We start from the raw sequence: 24,822 nt of genomic DNA, 5'->3' as shown, positions 1-24,822 counted from the left end.
AAACAGGGCATCATATTGGTCTTAGTTACCTTAGCTGCACACTGTAAAATAAGCTGCATTGCATATATTGCTTAGCAGAAATATGTAAGGGTACCATAGAATGCAAACTGACAACATCCAAAGCAAATAAAAGACTGCCCTTAAATTTTAAGACTGTTTTTTTGTCTTCTTTAACCATTCTTAACAAGACATTTGCAACATTGCATAAATATAAATTTGACTTTTATACTATTCAACAAATACTTTTTATGTGCAGAATAAAAACAATATGACTTTTTAATTAAGAATTAAATTCAAATTTTAATGAGACTCTCTAAAGTTCTTGGTGCTATCCATGTTCACAAGATGGCAAGTGAATTTAAACCTAAGCGTCCACGCTTGGGCTACAGCAATAAGTCTGACAAGTCCTACTTTGAATCCTATGCAGACATTACAGTGCATGAAGAGATGCTTGCCGACAATGTTCGAACAAACGCATACAGGAATGCCATCTTTAACTGTATGCCATCAATGGCTAATAAGGTAACAGTAAAATTTCATGAAAAGTTGTTTTATCTTGGGTACATTATGCACGGATCTGTAATCTAGCTTGATAATGAATTGTAAAACCTAAAAGGATGAGTAGATTAACATCATCTTGATCAATTAACAAATGGTGCTAACTATTGCCCCGACTTTAGAAACTCAGACTGACAACAATTGCCTCCCACCTTTATTAATTGATGCTTGAATTAGTTTGTATCATAACGACACGTTTTTTTGTCTTTGCACTTCAATACCAACTTATTTTACCATATTTTAACTTTTCACAGTATTTAAGTTTTAAAACTTAAGCGTTATACACTTTTTATTTAGCCTAATTTGTTGCTGGTGCAAACAATTGAGTGTTTTTAGGTTGTCCTAGATGTTGGAGCCGGAACCGGGATATTGAGTTGTTTTTGTGCACAAGCTGGTGCAAGCAAAGTTTATGCTGTGGAGGCCAGTAGCATTGCCGAACAAGCAAAACAGGTTGATTATAATCCCCTTCAAACCGGCAGTTGAAGCTTTTTTAAATAGATGTTCATTAGCAGTGTTGTAAAGAATTCATTTTGAAATCACTTAAGTTCCGGTCAAGTCATTCATAAATTAACTGTTGTCCAAGCCAAGTATTTTTGAATAAGTAACAAGTTAAAACTGGTAAACTTGTCAAATTATAAGCCATTCAACATAAAGCAAGCAAATTGCTGTATGTACAAAAATTAATATAAATAACCCAATTTTAGAAAAAAATGCTGAATGAAAACGCTTAATTTTAACCCAAGTCATTTGTCCCAAACCCTTAAGTCAAGTTATGTCATTTTAACGTGTTGTGACTTTTTTAATTTGCAGGTTGTGAAGGCTAACGGTCTCGATGACAAAGTAATTGTCCTGGAAAGCCTTATGGAGGAAATTGAACTACCAGAAAAAGTTGATGTAATAGTTAGTGAATGGATGGGTTACTGCCTTCTCTACGAATCCATGTTGGGAAGTGTAATAACTGCACGTGATAGGTAGAGTTTTGATTTATTACAGTGGTTCTCAACTGGGGTGCCGCGGGACCCTGGTGTGCCATTTGTAATGCTCAAGGGTACCGATATGTATTTTGAGAATTTTTAAGAATCTGATTTTGGCTCAACTGATAAGCTTCTTACACAACTATATGTGTATGATTAGAGACCATTATATCAAATTACATTTTCCTACATGGTTTAAGGTGATTGTGTTGTTCCAATTCTATTTATAGTGACATTTCAGTAAAATATTTAACGAAAATTGAAGTCGGGTGTCGAAAATCTATTTACTATTTTTGAAGGCTGACATAAGCCATAAAAGGTTGGGAATCACCGATTTAATAGAAATTGAATTGATATTTGTCTCTATGATTATGTTGATATATTTTAGGTGGCTTAAGCCTGGGGGACTTATGCTGCCATCTAGTGCTCAAATGTACCTGAGTCCGATCAGCGATGATGAAATTGTGATCGAGAAAGTAAACTTCTGGCTTGACATGGTGGATTCATATGGAGTTGACATGTCTGCGCTGCAGTCTTTCGCAAGGAAATCGTTTTCTAAAGATGTAACTACAGTTTATGAATAATTTACTATATTTGTTAAGTGAAAAAAATATTAAAGTTACCATAGAGTTATATACTTTAGACTTTCTTGTCTCAGTCAAAATCAGTCACTATAGGTTCTAGTTTATAAAAGAGAAATATATTCCGCCAATCACGGCATCATCAGTCTCTAAAAAACGAATACAAAATAATGTAAACACGTAAACTAGGTGGTAGAAATTAAAAATCATAGAAAAATAATAATAGAACCAAGAGCAACAAACTACGCGACCAGGTTAAAAATATATAAGATAAAAGTTATAGGTATAGGGCTATAAAAAACTGGACCATCCTGCTACCCAAGTCTTGGGAAAAACAACAACCAGCTGTGTTGGTAAAGCGAAAAGAAAAAAGGGTGGCAAGAGGTGACAACAAAGAAGATAAGGCAAACGGTAGAGGCCCATTGCAACTAAAATAAAAGATAAAACAATGCAAAATAAAATAAAAAGTAAAAACAAAGAAGACACATAATTATTTAATACCGGGCAAGACCATTTTTTGTATATTAATACTGGCATGAACTTTATTGTGCCATTTATCTTCTGCTATATCCAACAGATAATACGGAGGTTGGGCGACAAATTGAACATACCATAGAGCTATTTTTAAAATAATAATTGCTGCAAAATTTGTTTAATTCTACAAAAAAAACAATTGAAACCAGGAGAAATCATTTTGTTCTTATTCTGGTTATGGTGTCGCAAGGAAATCGTTTTCTAAAGACGTAACAACAGTTTATAAATCATTTACATTTTGTAAAATAAAAAAAACTAATATAGTCACCATAGAGCTACTTTTGAAATTAAATTGCTGCAAAATTTGTTTAATCCTATAAAGAAAACAATTGCACTTCAAACCAGGAGAAATCATTTTGTTCTTATTCAGGTTATGGTAAAGCAGATAACTTGTGAAAATATCCTTGCAAATCCACAAATGATAGCCAACTTGGATCTCTGCACAGTAACGCATCAGGACATTTCCCATGTTCAACACTGCTTCACTTTCAGCAGCTTTGGCATGGCTGACCTTCAGGTTAGCAAGTAATAAATTATTTAAGGAAGAGTGTCTGGGTCTTACTGGCAGAACCAAAATAAAATCGCTGTTAGCCACGTGTAAAGTACTAGTAGAATAATTTTTAACTGCAAACTATTCCTCCTTTGATTTTTGGATTTTACCTACAAAGTTTTGCAATGCCTGGTAGCTTTAGATTAAAACAAACTACATGCATAATTGCTGTAACAATCTTAACATCATTTTAGGGCTTCGCCCTGTGGTTTGATGTCAAATTTCCCTTGAGAAAACAGCCTGTTTTGGATCATGAAGTACAAGATACCAACCAGGAAGATTACATCATCCCAGCGAACAACATAGAGCAGAAATATGACCCTAGTTACTCAAATCACATAGAAACATCGTTAAGTTCCAACAGTACAAACTGCAGTTCTGAGCCGTCAAACCTTACCTTGTCCACATCACCATACAAACCAGAAACTCATTGGAAACAGTCCATACTCTATCTTCAACAGGAAAAACCTGTCTCCCAGGATTCAAAGATAAGCGGGAACTTGGTGTTAAAGCATAGCGAAGAAAACCATAGGTTCCTTGACATTTCCCTTTCTTGCGTGGTAGATGAAAAGCCTGTAACTCCGCAGAAATACTTTATGGGATACGAATTGCCAAAAAACACTAAGGAAAATAAAACTGTTTGACTTTTTATTGTTGTTAGTAAAAGTTAAAAAAAAAATTGTAAACGAGTGGGGAACTCTACTTTGATGACTTTTTTATAGCAGAACATTTTAGGTGAAATATTATCACTGCCTGGTGTGTAGTTTTTATGATATCACCAATTATAATTTGAATCATACAAGTCAAAACTTTATTTAAAATATGTATTGTTATTATTTTTCATAACATTTTTTTTTAAATGCGTCTCATTCACATTTTGTTTTTATATTTGTGTGATACTAGTGAATTCTGTCTAAACTATTTCAAAGGCTACTGTTGCTCTTTTAAAATTTACTTTTTAAACACTGTCAATTACTGCTTTTAGGGAATTTTTATTGAATAGGAAATTAAGTCAGCATATTTGCGTTTTATTTCTTTGAATATTGAATAAACAACTGAAAAAAATATACCAACCTGGTTACTTAAAATTAGATTTTTTGTAAAAGAGGATTTGTTTAATACATTCTTTTTGCTACCCTGAAACTAAAAACCAAAAAAATGCAATTAGGCATAAGGAATGTGTATTGGTCACCTTTAGGTCCCAATTCATCTCATCTCAAACTGAAGTAAAAGCAAAATATTTTTATATCTTTTATTAATTTCACAAACACTACAGATCAACAGGAAAGGTGCCAGCTAAAGCCGTTGTTTACACACGCAAATCAATTAGCACAAAATTATAAAAATACTATTTAAGCTAGCGGAGTTGTCCAAAAGGTATTTGACACTGTGACAAAGCGCTCATGGCGTACAACGTTTTTATAATATAGTTTAGAATGGTTCAATGCCAGACCGAAAGAAATTGTTTAAATTAGTGATGGTTATGAATTCTTTTGGGGTGTTTTTTAAAGTTTCCATATACAAATTTAACAATCAAAACTAAGGAACTGAATTAAACATATGTTACGAAAGTTTATAGCCTTTAAGCCACTAAAGTGATGATGCTGGAAATCGGGGACCATCCTAATATATATCATCGTGGAATACTATCAATCTTAATCAATTTTAATCTAGTTAACAGCCATGGGTTGGGTTAATACAAAATGTGCGAACTAATACAATTTCTTACAACACTAAAAAGACTCAAAAAGATTTTTTTATGTATTATTTAATCTGGCACAAGACGAATACAGCCAAAAATAGTGCTTAAAAATACAATATTTAAATTTATTTTGAAAAAGGTTTAGGTGAGGTATATTTGAATGACTATGAAATTTTACTCCTATGAAGGGATGCGTAATGAATGAAGTACCAAGTAAATTCAATTGCATTAATTGGCAATCAACCCCACCTAACTGTGCATAAATATATCATTCAAATCTTAATACAGAAACTTTTACAGAATGATTATAAAGGTTTAAATTTAGCTTCGCACACCCATTAGACCCATGCTTCTCAACCTAAGGAAAAAAACTATGCCATCATTTGATTTAGTTGGGTTGCCGAATGCAGCAGTTTACAAGGTTGGATTATTAAACCTATTTCTCGCCAAAACTAATAAGGCAATGCAAAGAGGTGGCTCATGTTGGTTAAATTCAAACCTATTTATACCGATGTCTTATGTGTTGTTTGCTGACAAGAGTCCCAAAGCTTTGCTGTTATCTTTTGGATTGCCACAAAAAGGATGAGAAACACTACTTTGGACTGTGACAACGCTAAGGTGTGGCAAAACATAAGTTTTTCAACTTATCTTGATTTCATTGTAATCAATTTTGTTTAAAACAATTATACAGATTGCATATGCTGTTCGGGACATTATAAAAAGTAAAAAAATAAAAAAAAGCATTATCTAGCGTTGTGTAGTTCTTGAGTGCGTAATTTTAGCAACTCCAGTTCATTTTGAATTTCATCAGTAACAGCTTTGCGGAACTGCTGTGCATCGATTTCTTTGTCAAACAGCCTTTTTCTATGAACTTCAAGATCGATTGGTTCACCAATCAATATGGTGACTTTCTTACCTAAAAATATAAAAAATATATAATATTGGTAAGTAAGTAATGTTTATTTTTTCCGTTGGCGCTGAAATTAAAATACACAAAGTAAACTATGACAAGAAACAATTGATGCGTGATACGCCCGGAGCAGCGATCCGATGGACCTTCCAGTCAGCTGCACGGTAGCATGCATTGTTTATAAAAAAGAATGAATTTTCGTTTTATAGCTTGAACAAAAAATATATATATATACAACTATATGCAAAATATGATGTTTATAAATATACAATGCATATTTTTTGTTTTATAGCTTAAAGAACTCCCCTGTCAATCCAAGACACTTTTAAATAGCCTGTAATTGAATGTTGTTGGTGTTAAGAGGGTATCTAATACTGATAATCAGGAAGTAATTAAATATAAGAAGTAACAAACCTATATGAGGTATATATGGTGGAAAGTTGGGAAGTACGTCATCTAGCCCCAGATGATAAATGGGCAGAACAACAGGTTTATACTTGCATTCGTGGATCAGTCTGCCAACTCCCCACTTCAGTCTGCAAAAAGTTTATATGTTAAAATATTACCGCTGTCGACCTTAATTTTTGGTTCAACACAGTTGATATTTGTGTTTTTAAGTAGGACAAAATGCATGCATTTTTTATGAATAGTACAAATGTAAAAAATGTAATACTGTACCAGCTACTTCTATATGAGAAGTTTATTAATAGTTTGTTTAAATTAAAATAAAATATTATTGTAAGGAAACCATGAATTTCCAAACACCCTGGGATTCATATATATTTTAATTACATAACATCAACCATAATATTCTCACATACTAATACTTTTAAGGGCTTTTTGCAATTATCTTTTTTCGACGATAGTTGGTGTAAAAAAATGTAGTATCGAAATTTGCTAGTGAAATGTTTTTAAAAATTACTACCTTATAAATGTTTTGTCCATATTGACCCTTCCTTCAGGAAAGAGGTGAACCCATTTGCACTGGTTCAACTTCTCAATAGTATAATCCATCCCACGTTGAAATATTCCACCACCACGAATAACAGGTATTAGCTGGGAAATAAAGTGTTACAAAATTTTAATTGTCAGTATGTCTGCAAATATGTTAAAACAAATTGCAAAGTTTGAGGTCAAGCCTCATTTGAAATTCCACAGTAGCGTAGTGTGCAAAAAACAACTAAATACAAACCTCGAATGTAAACAAACAACTTTGGAGCATAATGGTTGGAGGTTGTAGTAAGATGTTACAAGAATATTAAAGCCCATACAGAAGTAGGAAGCATTTTGAACGTTGAATAATTCTTTATTTATTTTCAACATGTTTAAATACCTACTTCTGTATGGGCGTTGATATTCTTATTACGTCTTAAACAAACAACAAAAATCACATGCAGAGTATTTCATATCAATTGTTTATAACTAAATAGGTAAGAAGCAGCTTGTAATAAATTACCTGTGTGAGACCAAAGAATAGACGGTGACGGGCTGTAGTGAAGCAAATGTCATTGGCTCCGGGTGTCCACCTGATGTAACGTGGTTGAAACATTGTCCTCCATGACAACATTCCTGCCAGAATTGGATCATCTATGCAGCTATGGTGATTGGTAACTAAAGAAAGTCAAAGCTTAGGTCAACAACGGGATTATCAAGACCGAAAGCTATCAGAATAAAACCTAAACTTTGTGGAATAAGCACCAGGCAATCAGATTTTAATCTAACTCTGTCAAATTACAACCCTAAGTCATTGAAATGATCTCAATCGATTGGAACTACCCCTAAAACTGACCGAATAATGTCTTAAAGTTATTAGACTAAGACCTAAAGTTTTCATAAAAGTACATATAGTCTTCAGAATTATACATTAGGCTTTTGAAAGTGACATAACCCATCATATTAATAAACAATTTAATAAACATATGTTTCTTATGTACTAGTATCATCATCAGTTAAAATATATCCAAACTACCATGATAAAAGGTGTAAAATATTGTATTAATTACTACCATTTTTAGTTCTGAATCAATTAGAGCAGAGTGGTTTTAATGTTTTAAACAATTTTCAAAATATCAATATGTTTAGAAATTAAAAAAAATGGTGGCAAAATGAATTACATTTTAAACTGATTAGTCTGCTAATATATGTTCAGTAGTAGGTTAGCAAATTACCTGTAATTAATGGTGTATTAGGTGGTCGCTTAGTGACCAAATCCTGAACAACGCCTGAATTGTAGATTTTTGTTTTATTTAAATAACACAGCCCAATCTTGCTAATCACCGAACAAGCTAGAAGGGCCAATGAGCTTGTACATCTCCACCATAGAGGAAAAGGTTCCTTGGGAAATGGCCAAATAACCTTTTCACCCATTAAATTTATTATGATCCCAACTTCTCTCACTTTTACAAAAGGTGTGTCACCGGTCAACAACTAAAAGGTTAAGTAAGGCGAAAAAACTGACACCCTGCAGAAGTAGATAGCATTTTAAACGATTCAAGTATCCCTTTATTTATTTTCAACATATTCAATATTTTAATTTTATTTTCGAAAACATTCCAAACACAGATTTAGAAAAAAATGTATTATTTTGCATTCCCTAAAAGCTATATAAACTAAATTTGAATTAACAAATATGTTTATGTGAGAACAAAACAGGTTGTGTTGTATTTTGGTAAATATGAGGTGCACTTTTGAGTTTATGCACTAGGTCTTTCCGAATATTTCGGCCAAGCACCTACAAGATCTTGTCGTGATCTGTCATACTTTCCAGATAGTCGATTGACATGATGGATAATTGTAAAATTTGTCGCATTTTCACGAAATGTATATTAACTACAGTTTCCACAGGTAAGTTTGTTTTATACAACCTCATATCTATCTACAACAAGCTTTGGAAAACAGCAGTTAATAATTTTTTTCTAATATTATTTTTTTATAGAAAATTGGATCGCTGGCTTCAGGTCTGAATTTTGGGGCTAAAGAAATTTGTGTGCACACCTGAATTGGTATAAATTCGAAAATAAGCGTAACTGCGGAAGGATTTTCAACACTGGAGTGCACAAAAAACATAATTGCACATCATTTGGTTCTGCACACCAGAGATATTGGCGTGAACTGCCATGGAATGCAGACTGGCTTTGCGTCACTGTCTCAGGACCAGGTGTGCAGTCAAGGTTTAATGCACACCGGAGGTATGGGAATCCACCACAACTCAGTCTTAATCTGGTTTTTAGGTATAAAAGTTACCAATTCACATAAATTCCTTTCCAAATCTCTGGTGTGCACATGCCACGGAATGCAGATCAGGGCCAAATTCGTAACTTGACACAACATTGGAGAAAATGTATTTACTGCTGTTTTCCATAGCAAGTAGTGCGGTTGTAAAAACAAACAAATCTCTGGAAACTCTAGTAAATATACATTTCGTTTAAATCCAAATCGTGACAAGGAATACTATAAAACTGTCAAATTTCATTGACTGGGTCAATGGTCACAGCCGCAGAGGTGAAATGATTGCATCAAATCTTTTTTTTAGGCAGAGCAATTTTAATAAGTAATGTTTTCGCACGTGGGTAAAATAAAAATATATTCAAGGTAAACAGCACTTGATCGCTTTAAAATATTGGATACTTTTGTAAATAATGACCTATCAAAAATAAAGTTAAAAAATTATCAATAGTAAATAAATGTTTTCACAAATGAGCAATGATGTTACGCATGACTGACACAGGCATTGGTTTAAATTTAAAGCATAGAATAGTAATTATTTAGTACTCTATGATTAAAGGTTAACATTTATAAATTTGTGACTGATATAGAATATCCTGTTTGAGACGTTAAATTTTAAGAAAAGAAGTATTAAGATTGAACAAGTGCAACTTACTTTTTCGTAAACCAAGGCGAACATGAGCTGAACCGAATAATTTAACGTTATATGAGCGTAAACCGACTTCCAACCTGCCAAACAAACCGTTATCTCAAACTTATCGCAACAACTTGTTTTTTAGTGGACCAAGTTATACACGTGTAGCGGTTTGCGCTCCATATTGTTACCGGGTTGAAACTCCGGCCATTCAATTGAAACAGTCTGTTGGATTGTGACGTTGTCACACCAGCCTGTGTGAATTCATCAAACTGTCAACATATTGCTATACTCGTGTTTCGTTCTTCGATGCGTGGCAAAAACGCATTGTTATGAAATTTAATTAACGCCATCTGGTATACAGTATATAAGGGATTTCATTTTTAACGAAAAACGAGCAGTCTCTCTGTTCACTTAGCTGGAGTCAGATCGCCTACGTTACGGAGGTTAAGCATTGTACGTATATCGTCATTACCTGTAAGTACTGTTCGTCGTTTGTTGATTTGCAATAAATATTATTTCATTGTGGCTGCGCCCCACACACGCTTGAATATTTAACCCTTTTTCCGAAGTCCACTTGATAAATTACATTAGTTAAGATATTTCTAATAAGGCTATTAATTAAATGGATAAATATAAGAGAATAGATAAAGACAGAAAAGCTAACGCATTGAATATCGATTTAAACCTATGATAACGCACAAAACACGTAATATAATATAATAACAACAGCGCCAAATATGACGGCAAAACACTGCATGTTCAACAAACGAAACTCTGCTTTCGTATTGTTTGACGAGTTTGCTATGTAAGTTTTGTTGTTTGATACCTACTAAACTATAAGATTGTTACATTAAGCGTATGGTAGTTACTCATCCATGAACCCGAACTTTACAAACAGTAAAATAAATTGGCCGAACGAGAGCTGAACCGAACGTATTAATAGGCCATGTTATACCACGTTCGAATAGTTAACGTCGTTTCCGAAGTGCACATGATAACTTACATTCGTTAAGGTTCGAATATAAAATAGCACGTCGAAAAGATTTCAATTAATTGCACAGTATGTGTTACTTTGTTCAACCGTTCTGGTGTTTCTATCAAGGAGGACACCACACTTGTAGGTTGTTCGAAGTCATGGAAGAAAAGACGCATTTATGGAGTTTAGTTTTAGGCTGATTAAGATTGATTTTGTAGGTAGCCTTGGCGCTTTATAGCCCTAAAAATTCCAAAGCATGCTAAAAATTTGTAGAAGTTAACAAAACCTACACTTATTAGTTTTGATAACGTGTCCTTCCGAATGTTAACGTCGTTCAGTTATGGAATCGTTCTATTGCAAGTGGCAATGATGATTTGACAAATTACCTGAAATAGTGATATTGTTAAGCAACAACACAAATGGTAGTTTAACTTTCGCCCGTGTTTGTACACAAACAGAAAAACAGCCTTAAAAATCAAATTTAAGAAGTTGTTCTGCGTTAAAAACAACTGTATATTTCAGAAAGGCTACTGCGAATTGTTAAAATTGACAAAATTACCAGATGTTGCTCACATGTTCAAACTACTGTGATGTAAAGAAACAATTCTATTTCAACTTTACGACGGACCATAAGCAGCAAAGCGGAACGTGACGTTATCCAGACTGATTTAGCTTACGAGTTCTGTACAGAGGAAGACATTTTACTGTCTGCAGAAAGATAAGGGTTTGAATGTTAAATGGCGCTTTTTCTTCTAAGTGTAATATGGTTTGTTTGATAGTCGTAGTCAAAAAAAGTATTTTCTTAATCTTTTAATTGAGCTGGTGAATGTGGTCAGATTTGATGAATCAAAAGGTTTTTCCTAAATTAAGTTCGTGTGGCGCTATATAAAGGCATTACAATACTCTCAGTTGTTAGTGTTAAAAATAGTAGTCGGGAGAAAATAATGAAAGGCAAGGTTTTATATTTTTAAAGACTACACTATTCAGCGAAAAGTTTTTAAAATATGCATTCTAAAAAATCTTTTGAAATTGCGTTTTTTATTTATTTTAAAGGCATTGTTTCTCAACCTTTTTTCGTGGTGAACAAACTACAAGGCGTAATTAGAACGGAAAGCTTTGCGGACCCGTTTTTTTTTCATTGAACTTGTCGAAGTAAACTTAAGACGTCATTGTTATATGTGCGAAGTTAAGTCATATGGGTCATTTCTTGGTATTTCACTAACATTTTTCTCAAATTGTATTATTATGAGCAATCTTGCTCATCATGAGCAATCTTGCTCAACAAACATAATTATGAGAACTACTTTGGTCGGTGACCCAGGCAAGTCGAACGGCGACTCAATTGTAGGTCACGACCCATAGACTGAGAAACCCTTTTCTAAGATTGGGAGCATAGTGGTTAAAGTTTTCAGTAAGACGTGATAAGAATATCAAAGCCCATGCAGAAGTCGGTAGCATTTTGATGTTGAAAATGAATAGAGGTATATAAAGTACGTTTAAATTGATACCTACTTCTGTATAGGCTTTGATATTCTTATTACTTTTGAAGGGTTTAGTTGATTCCTCATAAAAGGCACTTTATTTAGAGAATTGTATTGCATTTATACCAAACTAAGTTGGGAATATACAAAGTGATTTTTGTCAGGAGTTGTTAACCTTTCATTAAGCTATATCAAAATGGGGCGCTGGTCCAGAATCCTACCATAACGAACATTATTTGGGAAAGGGTGCCGATTAGCGTTTGGGTTTGGGTAGGTTAAGCAATACTATTATAATACTTGAGCCACCCTCACTCAAACACTAATCGACATCCTAACCCAAATGTTGTTCGTTGTTTTAATACTTGTTTCAACGCTATGGTAGGATTCTAGACCAGCGCGCAAAATTGATTTGGCCAGTACATAATGATTTGAGCGGCCTTCACCACTCGGTTAGGCACCAATGCCTTTTTTGATTTCCAGACGCCAGTCTCGTTGAGATAATATTTTCCTTCGGCTCATTGCGAAGGGTGCTCGAGGTATATCTCAAAGAGCCTATAGCCGCCGTTATACGTCAACGTTGAGTGATTGCAGAGTTACGCCCGAGTTGGAAAGCGAAATGCGATCGACTGGTTCTTTCTTGCTGGTTTGCCTTCTCTACGCCTTTCCGCTCTTTACGCCAGGTAAGTTTTGGGGCGCGCTTCATTTATTTTGGGCGTGGGTATAACTTAATGAAGTGACTCATGTCCCATGTACGTCGAAAAATATAGCTGAAGTTGCACACACAAAAAAAATCAAAAGACGAAGGCGGCTTGCATAGGTTGCCGAAACGTTGGTCAAGAATTAAGATTACCAGAGGAGCCGTTTTTCAATTTGTATTACTATGCCTGGTAGCAACTGTTTAAATCAAAAAAATATATAAATAAAAAAAAAGTCGTAAAAATCATAATCCTATTCAAAAACTTTTTTTAATTATAAAAATAGTTCATGGCAATCGAGACAAAGTTATAAAGACTATGTAGGCAAGTTTGTCAATATTTAAATACGTTTAGTTCATAGTTCGTTTAGTTCTCGCCAAACTTCTAACAGTGTAGATAATGTTATCTACTTCTGTATGGGCTTTAAACTTCGTTCTATTTCTCTGCAATTTTGTCGACGCGCTTCACTTCGACCCAATGCCAGCGTGGGTGCTCATGTTGTTAGATAAAAGTTTTTATGTTTGCTTTTCAATATTGACCGAAATGATACATGCTTTACACACCAGTGAAAATTATAAAAGGAATTAAGCGTTTATGTTTATTTTATACAATATAAAGGCTCAATGATATTGTAAAAGATGCTCGTAAATACATCCGACTGTGTACAGCACTGCAATACGCGTAATATACAACATTTTCAGAACGTTATCAACCGATAAAAATATTCGTTCGAACAACGGCTGAAGCAAAGGCTTTAGATTGCTTTCCACCAAAACTCGAACTTCTCTTTTAAACTAGGTAGAAAACTAAACAAACGGGAAATCTCAAACGATTTAAACAACTGTGCAGAAAAAGGTATTTCATTAATTTTCTTTCCATCCCTCCCGTATAGCTCTAATAAGCCTAGCCAAAATGATGAAACGGAAAATTTTTATAAAATAGTTGGAAATAAACAAGTTATGAGAAATACTTTAAAAAAGTGAATGGAATTTCGCACAAACAACCACAGGTAGGTTATTAAAAATGCGACAAGCCTTAACCGCTCCTAGCACCTACTGAACAGTTTAGAAAAAAAATCATACTGCAGTACATTTCATTTAATGGGTAAATTTAAAAAAATAAGAATCCATTTACTTTTGTATTATAGGTGCTTGTCAACGAGGCGGAAGCTTTTATCCTTTTGTGAGCGTTCCAACCCAGCCACTGGCAGCACGTGAGTTACACTGTACAGCAATATCAATTATGTTTGATATGTTTTTCCGCAAGTTGTCGTATCATTGTTAACGGGAGTAGTCCACAGCGACATTACGTACGGCAAATCAATGCTTAACTGCACAAAGGGCGACTCCTGAAATAAATGCGACGAAATCATAACGGACCAGTTTAGTCATTTAAAACGAGAAACACAGATCCCTGTGACAAAATGAAGGATTATTTGGCTTTGATATTTTTTTATTGAATTTGTTCAGAAAACTCGAGTATTGTGTCCCAAACCCGTGTTTAGCACTTAGGTCTAACTGAAAAAATCCTATAATTTCCAGTAAATTAAGGGTCGTTTTTTTTAGCAACAACAGCTAACAAGGTTTACACGACAACGGTTCTCCTGCGAACGTCAGTAAACTACAGAGATGCACTTTTCCTACAGGCGGTAAGTTTCAAAGGGTTAAAGGGACCTTAACCTTCGTTAATTACCTGTTTTAACCAAATCTCTTTTCGAAGGCGCGACTGTTTTACAACAAAACCTTGAGCGGGTTTCAGACAGTTGAAATTGTTCGAGCAGAAAATCGCAACACAACTCAAGTACAAGTAAGTGCTATACCTATGTTTTTGGCAAATAAAAGAAAAAAATGTGTGTGCCATGTTTTCCTAAGCCACAGCACAACTAATGTTTTTCATGGCCAGCAAGTATCATCATATATAAACTGTTGCTATCAGGCACAGTAATAATAATCAAATCATCTCCTCTGGTAATTGTTAGGTTTTGGCAACCTATTCAAATCGCCTTCGTCAGGGAGAATGACACCGTACGCTTGTATTAGTACAATATATAGAAACCGCACAGCGGAAAAGCTGCAAAAAAAGCGCGAGCAACAACCCAAATGGAAAACAATTAGCAATCAATAACGTATAACCTCTAGTCCGTGACCAAGTGCTTGTAGCATGCCGAGAGCATTTTAAAGTATCACCTGTGGCTCAGTGGTTAAAACGGCACTGGTACGACCGCAGGTTATGAGTTTGAAGCTTATCACAGGCTAGTTTTTTCTCGCCCTTCGTGCAACACAATCCTGATTAGGCCAACTGCTTTGGGTAATAACCTTTCCGAAGGCACGCTGTATATTAGGAAGCGTTGTATGTTTTTCTATAGCTGGATTGTTAGTCAGATTAGCGGAGGCTGCTAAAAAGGCATGGGTTCCAACAGCATTACACCACTCTTTTCTATAGGCTATATAAGCACTTCGTAAGAAAAGCTATAGTCACAATGTTATGTCCAATCATACTTATAACCTACTCGCTTGCTTTACATCAGTGTTTCCCAAACTTTTTTTCTCGCGTACCATTTTGAGCTTTTGTACAGTGTTCATGTACCACCTAAGTTACATCTGACTAGAATATCTCAAACTATACCTATTTTAGCATATAGATAAGAAAATGAGCATGTAGCTGTATTAGAGTTTAACAAATGTCATTCCACGAAGACATAAAAGCCATAAATTAAACAAAACACAGCAAATAGTTTTTATGCGATGGATGTAGTTGTTTTTTCTCGACCAGCTGGTTGAGATGTCGTCGGGAGTAAGCTTGGTTTCATAGCTGAATTAGCAAGCGCCTTCATACAAACAACATATTGCGGAACAGCTTCTCTATTGTGTTCAATAGCTATAAACCCGTAGTTTATGTAGCCTAAGTCAGGCTGTACTTTCGTTTAGACATGTTACTAGTATAGTTAAATTAAACAAAATTAAATTATCACACTATTCCTCTATTTTAAAAGAAATTACAGTAGTTCAATATGATTGAAATATCATTATACATATGGCAATACTACACTGCTGCTCTTCAGTTTATTACTACATACATATTAAACCAGCTAACAATTAACGTTTTATTATCTTCCACAAGCTAAGTGTTACGTCATAAACGTGCGAAACCTCAAATTGAAGGTAATTACAACGCAACATTGCAAATACCCAATCTGAAAGTTTTAAAAGTTGAAAGTTTTCGCAAGTTTATACATATGCTTCAAAAATTTTTTTTTTTCAAGTTTTCGCAGATTTATACGTAGTCGCGTACCACCTGAAAGACTCTCGCGTACCACCGGTGGTACGCGTACCACAGTTTGGGAACCACTGCTTTACATGAAAGCGCCCTAGGCCGGTAGAATGGACTTCTACGCCAACTTAAACCAACATTACATACATTTTTTTATTTTTTTATTTTTTTATTTTTTTATTTTTTTATTTTTTTATTTTTTTATTTTTTTATTTTTTTATTTTTTTATTTTTTTATTTTTTTATTTTTTTATTTTTTTATTTTTTTATTTTTTTATTTTTTTATTTTTTTATTTTTTTATTTTTTTATTTTTTTATTTTTTTATTTTTTTATTTTTTTATTTTTTTATTTTTTTATTTTTTTATTTTTTTCTTTTATTTTTTAATAATTTAATTGAAGACAATCAGGTGGCAGCCCTACTACTGAAAAAAGTGTCGTGACACCAATTTCAACAAGTAATAATACTTTTTTTTACAAACAACAATTTCCTAAAGGTAACTTATGCTGTCACGTACAACTTCATAACCCTGCGGAACTCTACCAAAGGCTATGACGCGAATATTACGTCACGAATTGGCCGTATACAGGCGGTGAAGACAGGATTGGATTCGGAAGCGTCAGGATCATTTGTTGTCGATCTTTCAACCTTTATGTTCAAAGGTTTGTCATTTAAAAGACATCCACTACTTTAAAGGGCAACATGAGTATAGGTTAAACATAGGATTAAGTATAAAAAACTGATAAATGGTAATTATAATTTGTTATCACTGAACTTCATTGAAACAAGGATCTCTGGAAAATGTCCGACGAAAAGGATCAAAAATAAAACTGGTAATGACCATTTTTTTTGTCACTGAACTTCATTGAAACAAGGATCTCTGGAAAATGTCCGACGAAAAGGATCAAAAATACCATTAAAACACATTCACGAGCTTAAAGGGCAACATGAGCATAAAGGATTAAAATGCGGTTCAGGCCAAAACTGCTAAAACTGGTAATGTCATTTTTTTTATCACTGAACTTCATTGAAACAAGGATCTCTGGAAAATGTCCGACGAAAAGGATCAAAAATACCATTAAAACACATTCACGAGCTTAAAGGACAACATGAGCATAAAGGATTAAAATGCGGTTCAGGCCAAAACTGTTAAAACTGGTAAAACCATTTTTTTTATCACTGAACTTCATTGAAACAAGGATCTCTGGAAAATGTCGACTTAGAAAAGGTTAAAAAATACCATTAAAACACATTCACGAGCTTAAAGGACAACATGAGCATAAATGATTAAAATGTGGTTCAGGCCCAAACTGCTAAAACTGGTAATGACCATATTTTTTTTATCACTGAACTTAAAAAAAAAAATGTCGACTTAGAAAAGGCTAAAAAATACCATTAAAACACATTCACTAACTTAAAGGACAACATGAGCATAAAGGATTAAAATGCGGTTCAGGCCCAATACTGCTAAAAATGGTATTGACCACTTTTTATCACTGAACTCTATTGAAACAAGGGGCTCCGAAAAATGTCCGACTTTTGCGCGCCAAACGAATACATATCTGCGTACAGAAAAGGAGAAAAAACACCACTTTTTGTTGCCCAAGATTTGGTTACTGCAATACTAGTTATAACCTCAGCGCTACTGTTTCTACCAGGTAACAGCATGTGCGCACTGGCCAACTGCCAACAGGGACAGTACACCTACTGCGAAGAAATCACGAGCGGTATCAACGTAACTTGCATGTCTTCCTGTCTAGTTAACTTTTGCCTCAACGACGGCTGGTGTCATCATTCCAACGGAACGGTCCAACCAGAATGCAGGTTAAAAGTTATTACCAGATTAAGCAGTTTAAATCGCGCTTGTTGTTCGAAAGAAATGGAAATTAATTTTGGAAAGGCTGTAACGTTTTGTTAAAAATAAAGAAGTATTTTTTGTAGCTTTACCTATTTTATTAAATCAAGATTATAAATGGGTACACTATGTTGCAAAGCTAAAAGGTAGAGGAGACCGACATCATCTTGATTAGGCCGTTTCGATACGAGCTTGGATCACTCTAACTGAAGATGACACAAGCTCGTATCGAAATGTATTAATCAAGATGCTGTAGATCTACTTGACCTTTTTGGCTTTGCAATTCATTATCAAGAGTAGTTATGTTTTTATACAAGGAGTTTGTGGTTAAAAACTATTTAAAGATGGGTAAAGTTTGAACCGATTAATAATGTATTATACAACAACAACAATAAAAAAACGCTATACGGATCTGTTCATAAGTTTAATGGTGAAAATAACGGCCCAAATAGATCTTTTACCAGTCCTGTTATTTTATAAAATAGCCTGTTTAATACCGGTAGTTATCCTTGTAAATCTATTAGGGCCGTTATTTTCACCATTAAACAATAAAAAACATTACACTATCCCACCACCTATATTAATTTTGTTATCAAAATCGTATTTCATCTATGGTTTCATATGCATTTTTGTGTTTTAGTTTTACCAGTCAAGATATTTTTATAAAATAGCCTGTTAATACCGGTAGTTATCCTTGTAAGTAGCTGTGTTTGTCTAATTCTAAATAGAGGAATAAGGTGGCACTATGTCGTGAAGTACGGTTGTGCGAAATCTGGTCGAGAATTCAGTACAATTTGTCTTTACATAGTGCCACTTGATTCCTCTGTTTAATAGTTGTAACTCGTCCACGGTTGAGTGGTACATCGGGCGCCATTGTGAGACCTACATCCACATCTGGATGCCCATTTTAATCCTGGTGGTTGTTCTGCTCTTGCTGGGAGCGATTGTACTGGTTGGCGTTTACTTCCTCCGACATGTGATCGTACGGTAGGTCGAATAAGGATCCAAATAATAATTAAATGTTGCTACCTTGAACATTTATTATTTAACATTTCGATAATGCTGAAAATATTAGCCTAAACTTGATTTATTGTTGAGCAGAGTTTTGCATATTAGCTATAAAATGACAGACTTTTTTGATTAGTTTTACACATAGGCACTATGTTTATTTAAATGAGCTGTAATGTAGAACTTCTTATATCGTCCGAAGTAAAAAAATGTAATACAGTATAATGAGTAAATGAAAAGTAAATATATGGCGTTATACATATTGGTACAACAACTATATTTAAACCTTTATTATTTGCTATTCCACAACCGATTTGCTTTTGATTCCCGGTATCACCAATAATTTCTTATTTAGCAGTAACTTTTTTCAAACAGACTAATTTTCGGTTCATCAAGTTCTGTACTAAGTTTAATCTTTATGATCGATGTGCAACCAGAATCGTGTGTTTTTCACCATTCGGTTCTAGGCAGATTTTGTTATTTGAAAACAAAATCTGACTTTTAGCCCGACAGAATTTTCAGATTTCTATTGTGAAGAGCGACATTCCGTTCAACAATGTAGTTGAATAGGAAAAATACCTTTCCCGTTGTTCAAGGGTCCTAACTCCCATAAAACTTCCATTCTTATTCGAACAAATTTTAACCCTAATAGTTGCGCTTCTTTGCAGAAAGTTGAAGCCCAAACCAGTAAAGCAAGAATACAAGCTGAAAGATTTTAAGCCGCAGAAGAACGCCAAAAACGGAGCTGTTTCTCCACCAAAAACAGAAGACCCGCTTAAGGTAAACCGGTTGACAACACACAGTGTTGAGCATTTCATAAGATGAAGCTTGATTGGTGCAAAGGGGTAAAATGATCAAAATGAAAAATAATTGAGCACATTTGGCAGACCTTTGTGTATGAAATGCTTTATACTTGATCCACGAACTCCAATCAAATTACTTGTGAAAATTTTGCCTTGCATGTCGGATAACGAAACTTTGCAGATGCATGACGAACTAAATTCTGCACAAGATTGATGCGTTAAAATTTGTCGTGATATGTAGGCTGTAGGTGGGTGTTGGAATGGAACGACAAATTTATAAGCATATTACTATAATATATAGTATACCGAAATCCATCGCAGACTCACCGAATCTGTCGATCAGTGATACAAGCAATGCTAGAATAACAACTGGCCTGTAGTGAGATTCGAACTCACGACCTCCGGTCACACCGGGACGTCTCTCTACCAACAATTGTTTTTCTGTAGCCTGTCTTGCTTGCTTCGTTGATCGAGATGGAACTCTATTGATAGGTAAGCCGTAATCGTTGGTCAAAAATAAGCTTTAGAAGGGCTGTATAACCGCAGTTGAACACACATGTAGGGTAGGCCTATATATATCTTTCATTACATTACTGTAATTGATACTTCAAGTCGAATGGTGCTTGTCATAAGATGTGACGTGCAGACCGTTTTTAATAGTAGATACTCTTTTGGGGGCCACCATGCATCTCACAAGATATTAGGTCAACACAGTCGAAATTTGCCACTTTGGCCACTGGCAAAATTAATGTGTGAAATATGAAGATATCTTCTCGCCTTAACACGCAAATGACGACAATGACTTAAAATGGGAGCTAATAACATTTACATTTTCATATTCGTTAGACTTAAATCCCCAGATTCATTCGAATTCAGAGACGGATTGTAAAATTGCTCTTCCGGCAAAATTTTATTAAAGTGCCAACGTTTTAATACTTTTTCGGACAATTTTCTTCAGGGCAATATAATTGCAACTATAGGCGAAAAAGATAAGCACTTTGATAAAATTTAGTTTTACAATCAGGAAACCAAAGATGCCTTATTTTATGGCGAAACATATTTTTCTTTTAAATAACGAGAACTTATTAATGACTGACTTTGACCAAGGCAGAAAATTCTAAGAATATTTGCCATTATGACCACTACTTCGAGTTTAAATCGTAGCGAGCGAACGAGGAGGCTCTTCGCCAATTTAAAGACTCCCATGAGAAGAACAGCGGAAACAAGAGCGATGTGAGCGTCACTAAGGAGGTCACTCTTCTTCCAATTGCGCACCAGCCTCCCAAATCCTCTCCTCCCGACTCCAGCTCCTCCACAGGCGACGACGACCGGAGAAGCTCTTCCTCTTCTTCTTCCAACCAGGAAGAGCCTGAAGACGCTTCTTTTCACGCGAGCTCCACGGTTGATGACGTAACGAATCAAGACGGCAGTGACGCCACTGGTGATTCTGACGACATCGCACGTCATCATTACGACACGGTCGAGTTGCCGCGAGGATTCGACTGGCGGGATCGAGTCGAGCCTTCGAGCGAACTGGAAACGGATCCGAAATACGCGATCCCTAATAAGAAGAAGCAAGCATCAGAGTCCTCCCAACATCCGCCTCCGCCTCCACCTCCACCTCCTTTGCACCAGGATCCGGTAAGATAAGAATTTTTTCGAGTCGTGTGTTACAATGCTGTCTTATTGTGATTTTGCTGGGCATAAAATTGTAACTATATATGGCTTAGAAATTCGTCGCAATTTTTTAGTGTTTTGATCTATTGTGGAGCATAATGGTTGGAGGTTGTAGTAAGACGTAACAAGAATATCAAAGCCCATACGGAAGTAGGTATCATTTTGAACGTTTCGAATAACTCTTTCTTGAAAATCGTCGTTTTTACATCGTTTTTTACTGAAACGACGTTGAAAATGATTAAAGAGTTATTCGAAACATTCAAAACGATACCTACTTCTGTATGGGCTTTGATATTTCTAGCATTATGTTATGTTGCATGCATCCCATACGCTTGTACTTCATGTGCATTTTTGCCGTTTTGTATCGGCGACTTCACCATTTCACCAGCTAACCTGTTCATTTTAACGTCTAACCACGTAACAGATCACCTTCGTATGACGTCACAGCTTGTCTTACTATATTAAAGGGCACGTCATCGCATATAAAGGTAACAACATTGTGTGTGTGGTGGTTTATATTGCTTGCATGACAGTTGCATGTTATTGCACATCTGTAAACGAAACGTTTACCGAAACCTTTACGAATTACGAATTAAAAGTCATATTTTAAATATGTTTGTATGCACGATATACATATTTCGTAAATGGCTACATGTTGGGCAATAAGTATGGACCTATATATATTTTTGTTACCGCGGATCCCTAAAGAAGTTTTTTGCTTCGCCTGGACCACGTTAGGCAAGAAATTTTTAAAGATGACGTAATCAATTTACGTCACAATACAAATTAACTTTGGAAATCTTCTGTTTTCGGTTCAAAAAATGTTAGAGTGAATACATTCAGAGCAGAAATGTTTTATTTCTAATTCAACTCTTTTTCCTTAAAATTTGATTACTTCTTAAATATGCACTTATATTTCAAGTAGGCTCTCATGAACCCCCTAAAACTAGTTCACGTACCACCAAGGGGTCCATTGACCCCAATTTAAGAACCTTGTTTTAAACATATTTTAGTTTGATGGTTATCTGCATTGCTTTTTCATCAATAGTTTAACGTACTTTAAATTCCACAGATGAGTGGATACGTGGTGAGCGAGTCAATGCTCATTTGACAAACTTCACAAAAAAACAAACAATCTGCTCTCTAGCGCTCTCATGCGCTTGCAATAAACAAGGAACAAATGTCCTCAAAGCCGCACCATATCTGAATATATATGTTTCTTCTGTTGGCCGACCAGGCGAATCCGGGTATGTGAACTTGGACTTCGGCAGCTCATCTAGAATTGCCTAGAGTTTCCTCATTTCTATAATACATTTGTCACCATATGTACGACTGCGTGAAAATCATGACGTACCAGTTCTAAAATGCCAGCCTTCGTAGTAATCTTCCTCATATATTGCCAATAATGAATTTTTTTATTGAACTACTGTTATTGCCTTTCTGTTCTAACTAACTCCTATTTGTTTTGCCTTATATTCTACCAAGTTCATTTCGCTCAAAGTTTCCCCTTCAGTAAAGCACTTCGATAGCTGTAAAACTCTCTTAATCTCCTGCGAAACTTGCGTTTGAAATTTGCTTGAGCTGTTACTAACTACAAGTTAATTTTGTCGATTTACAGCCCTGTTTGCTATAAGTGCCTCGGCCAATGGCTTAAATCGATGTGCTACATTTATCACAGGTGATGATAAAATCACACTGCGACTTTTTCAATACATAACCCTGCGAACGTGTTGGTTTCTTGTATTATGCTTTATCATGCACGCCATGCTGCGTTTTTTTTTAATATTCGGCTACCAGATCCTTTTGTTTGGACTTTATGTTTTGGCGCAAGTCTTACAATTTAAAATATACTTTGGAGCATAATGGCTAGAGGTTGTAGTAAGACGTAATAACAACATTAAAGCCCCCACACAAGTATACAGAATTTTGTGAACGTTTTGAATAAATCTTTATGAATAATGCACATAGAATAAAGAGTTATTCGAAACGTTCAAAATGATACCTTCTTCTATATGGGCTTTGATATTATTTCCACGGCTACAAAAATATTTTTTTTCTAAACTTAAACCATTAAAAATGTCGTCCTGTCGGGCTGCATTAAGAAGGAAATACGATATTGTACATATTTTTTTCGTGATTTTTTTTTGTGAAAAATAACAAAAATAAAAAAAGGTTAAATCACGGAAGGCGCTTCGTCATGTTTCAGCTTTTCATCGGCAGCATCTGTGACCAAAATCCCCTCTTGTGATCTCTGCATGCAAAGCAAAGTTGTTACACATAATATCCCGTAGAGAATAACATAATAAATGACCTTTCATTCTCACGAGAAGTATTTTGTTGAAGATTTAACTTTGATAAATAGCTCACGTACACCGGTACCTCGGTGGCCTAACATGAACTTTATATGATTTAGACTTTTTAGAGCATAGGCCTAGTCTAGTGGATGGAGGTTGTAGTAAGATGGAATAGAAATATCAAAGCCTATGCATACAGAAGTAGGTATCATTTTGAACGTTTCGAACAACTCTTATGTTCATCAACGATGTTAAAAATGAAGAAAGGGTTATTCTGACTTAATAAGGTTTTTTAAAGTTAGGGGTGCCTTTTGTTTTGTTTAAAGCACTTACAAAATTCATTTTTACTTTTATTTGTTTTTCTACTTACAATGAAATTGTTAGACAATTAATTAAAACGAATGTGTTAAATTAGCGACACACTTTATGCTCCTCGTGCCGGTTTCTGACTGGCACTTTTGTAATAATGGGCTTGAGATTACAGTGTAGTAATTACTGAAGTTGACTTGACTTAAATGCACTTAAAAGTCACTGTTTTTAAATGACTTGACCTGAATTAAGTCTTTTGGACAAAAGATTTGACTGAACTTTAGTTGTTTGGACAAATGACCTAAAAGAACTGAACTTAAAAGGACTTAAGTCATTTTGTCCAATATCTTGGGATTAAATTAAGTGTTTTTAATTAAACTTTATCTCAAGTTTGCATAATGACTTGACTAGGAGTTGACTTAGACAACCGATGAATTGGACCAGGACTTGACTTGGTATTTATATTTTTGCAAAAGACTGAACTTGGACTTAAGTTGAATAACTGGGAGTAATTTAAAAATGAATTGTTTACAACACTGTATGGCTTCCAAAAATCCGCAACAAGCTCATTCTTTAGTCATAGGCCACTTTAAATATGTACAGGTGCTCGCAAATATTTGACATGGAAGTGTATGCTTACCCAGTCGCTGTGTTTGCCTTTTGTGGCTGCGTTCGCACGCCGTCTAGCCCGCAAAACCAACGCCAGTATGACGACAACAAACAAGACAAGAGAGGCCGCGGCGATGGCGACGTAGACGAAATTTATTTTGACGCCCTCCTTTTCT

General features: G+C 34.9%; 3 protein-coding genes across 4 annotated transcripts; 2 read left to right on the top strand and 1 right to left on the bottom strand.

Moving 5' to 3' along the window:
- The first annotated feature begins 267 nt into the window (after positions 1-267).
- Positions 268-4,251, top strand: LOC146157505 (protein arginine N-methyltransferase 6-like). Its single transcript, XM_083387450.1, has 6 exons — positions 268-522; positions 895-1,008; positions 1,369-1,529; positions 1,921-2,095; positions 3,018-3,164; positions 3,392-4,251. The coding sequence occupies exons 1-6, from the start codon at positions 304-306 to the stop codon at positions 3,839-3,841; spliced, it is 1,266 nt and encodes a 421-aa protein (XP_083243576.1). The 5' UTR covers positions 268-303; the 3' UTR covers positions 3,842-4,251.
- Positions 4,252-4,452: 201 nt separating this feature from the next.
- Positions 4,453-8,262, bottom strand: LOC146157504 (tafazzin-like). Its single transcript, XM_083387202.1, has 5 exons — positions 7,978-8,262; positions 7,266-7,420; positions 6,735-6,865; positions 6,224-6,345; positions 4,453-5,815 (listed from the first exon to the last, which is right to left on the bottom strand). Exons 1-5 carry the CDS (start codon positions 8,174-8,176, stop codon positions 5,643-5,645), a joined length of 780 nt encoding a protein of 259 aa, XP_083243328.1. The 5' UTR covers positions 8,177-8,262; the 3' UTR covers positions 4,453-5,642.
- Positions 8,263-12,545: 4,283 nt separating this feature from the next.
- LOC146157503 (uncharacterized) lies at positions 12,546-22,969 on the top strand. 2 transcript variants are annotated; one of them, XM_083387336.1, is made up of 11 exons: positions 12,546-12,808; positions 13,971-14,036; positions 14,389-14,471; positions 14,543-14,629; positions 16,588-16,753; positions 17,750-17,915; positions 18,781-18,933; positions 19,623-19,734; positions 20,922-21,398; positions 21,859-21,922; positions 22,507-22,969. In XM_083387336.1, exons 1-10 carry the CDS (start codon positions 12,745-12,747, stop codon positions 21,871-21,873), a joined length of 1,389 nt encoding a protein of 462 aa, XP_083243462.1. In that variant the 5' UTR covers positions 12,546-12,744; the 3' UTR covers positions 21,874-21,922; positions 22,507-22,969. The 2 variants fall into 2 exon arrangements, with proteins under 2 accessions (XP_083243462.1, XP_083243461.1); XM_083387335.1 differs by lacking the exon at positions 21,859-21,922.
- Positions 22,970-24,822: the final 1,853 nt, after the last annotated feature.

The sequence above is a fragment of the Ascidiella aspersa genome, chromosome 4 (assembly GCF_963924565.1).
Source record: "Ascidiella aspersa chromosome 4, kaAscAspe10.2, whole genome shotgun sequence".
Classification (NCBI taxonomy): domain Eukaryota; kingdom Metazoa; phylum Chordata; class Ascidiacea; order Phlebobranchia; family Ascidiidae; genus Ascidiella; species Ascidiella aspersa.
The sequence above is the reverse complement of the archived record's forward strand: the minus strand, read 5'-3'. Positions and strand labels throughout refer to the sequence as shown.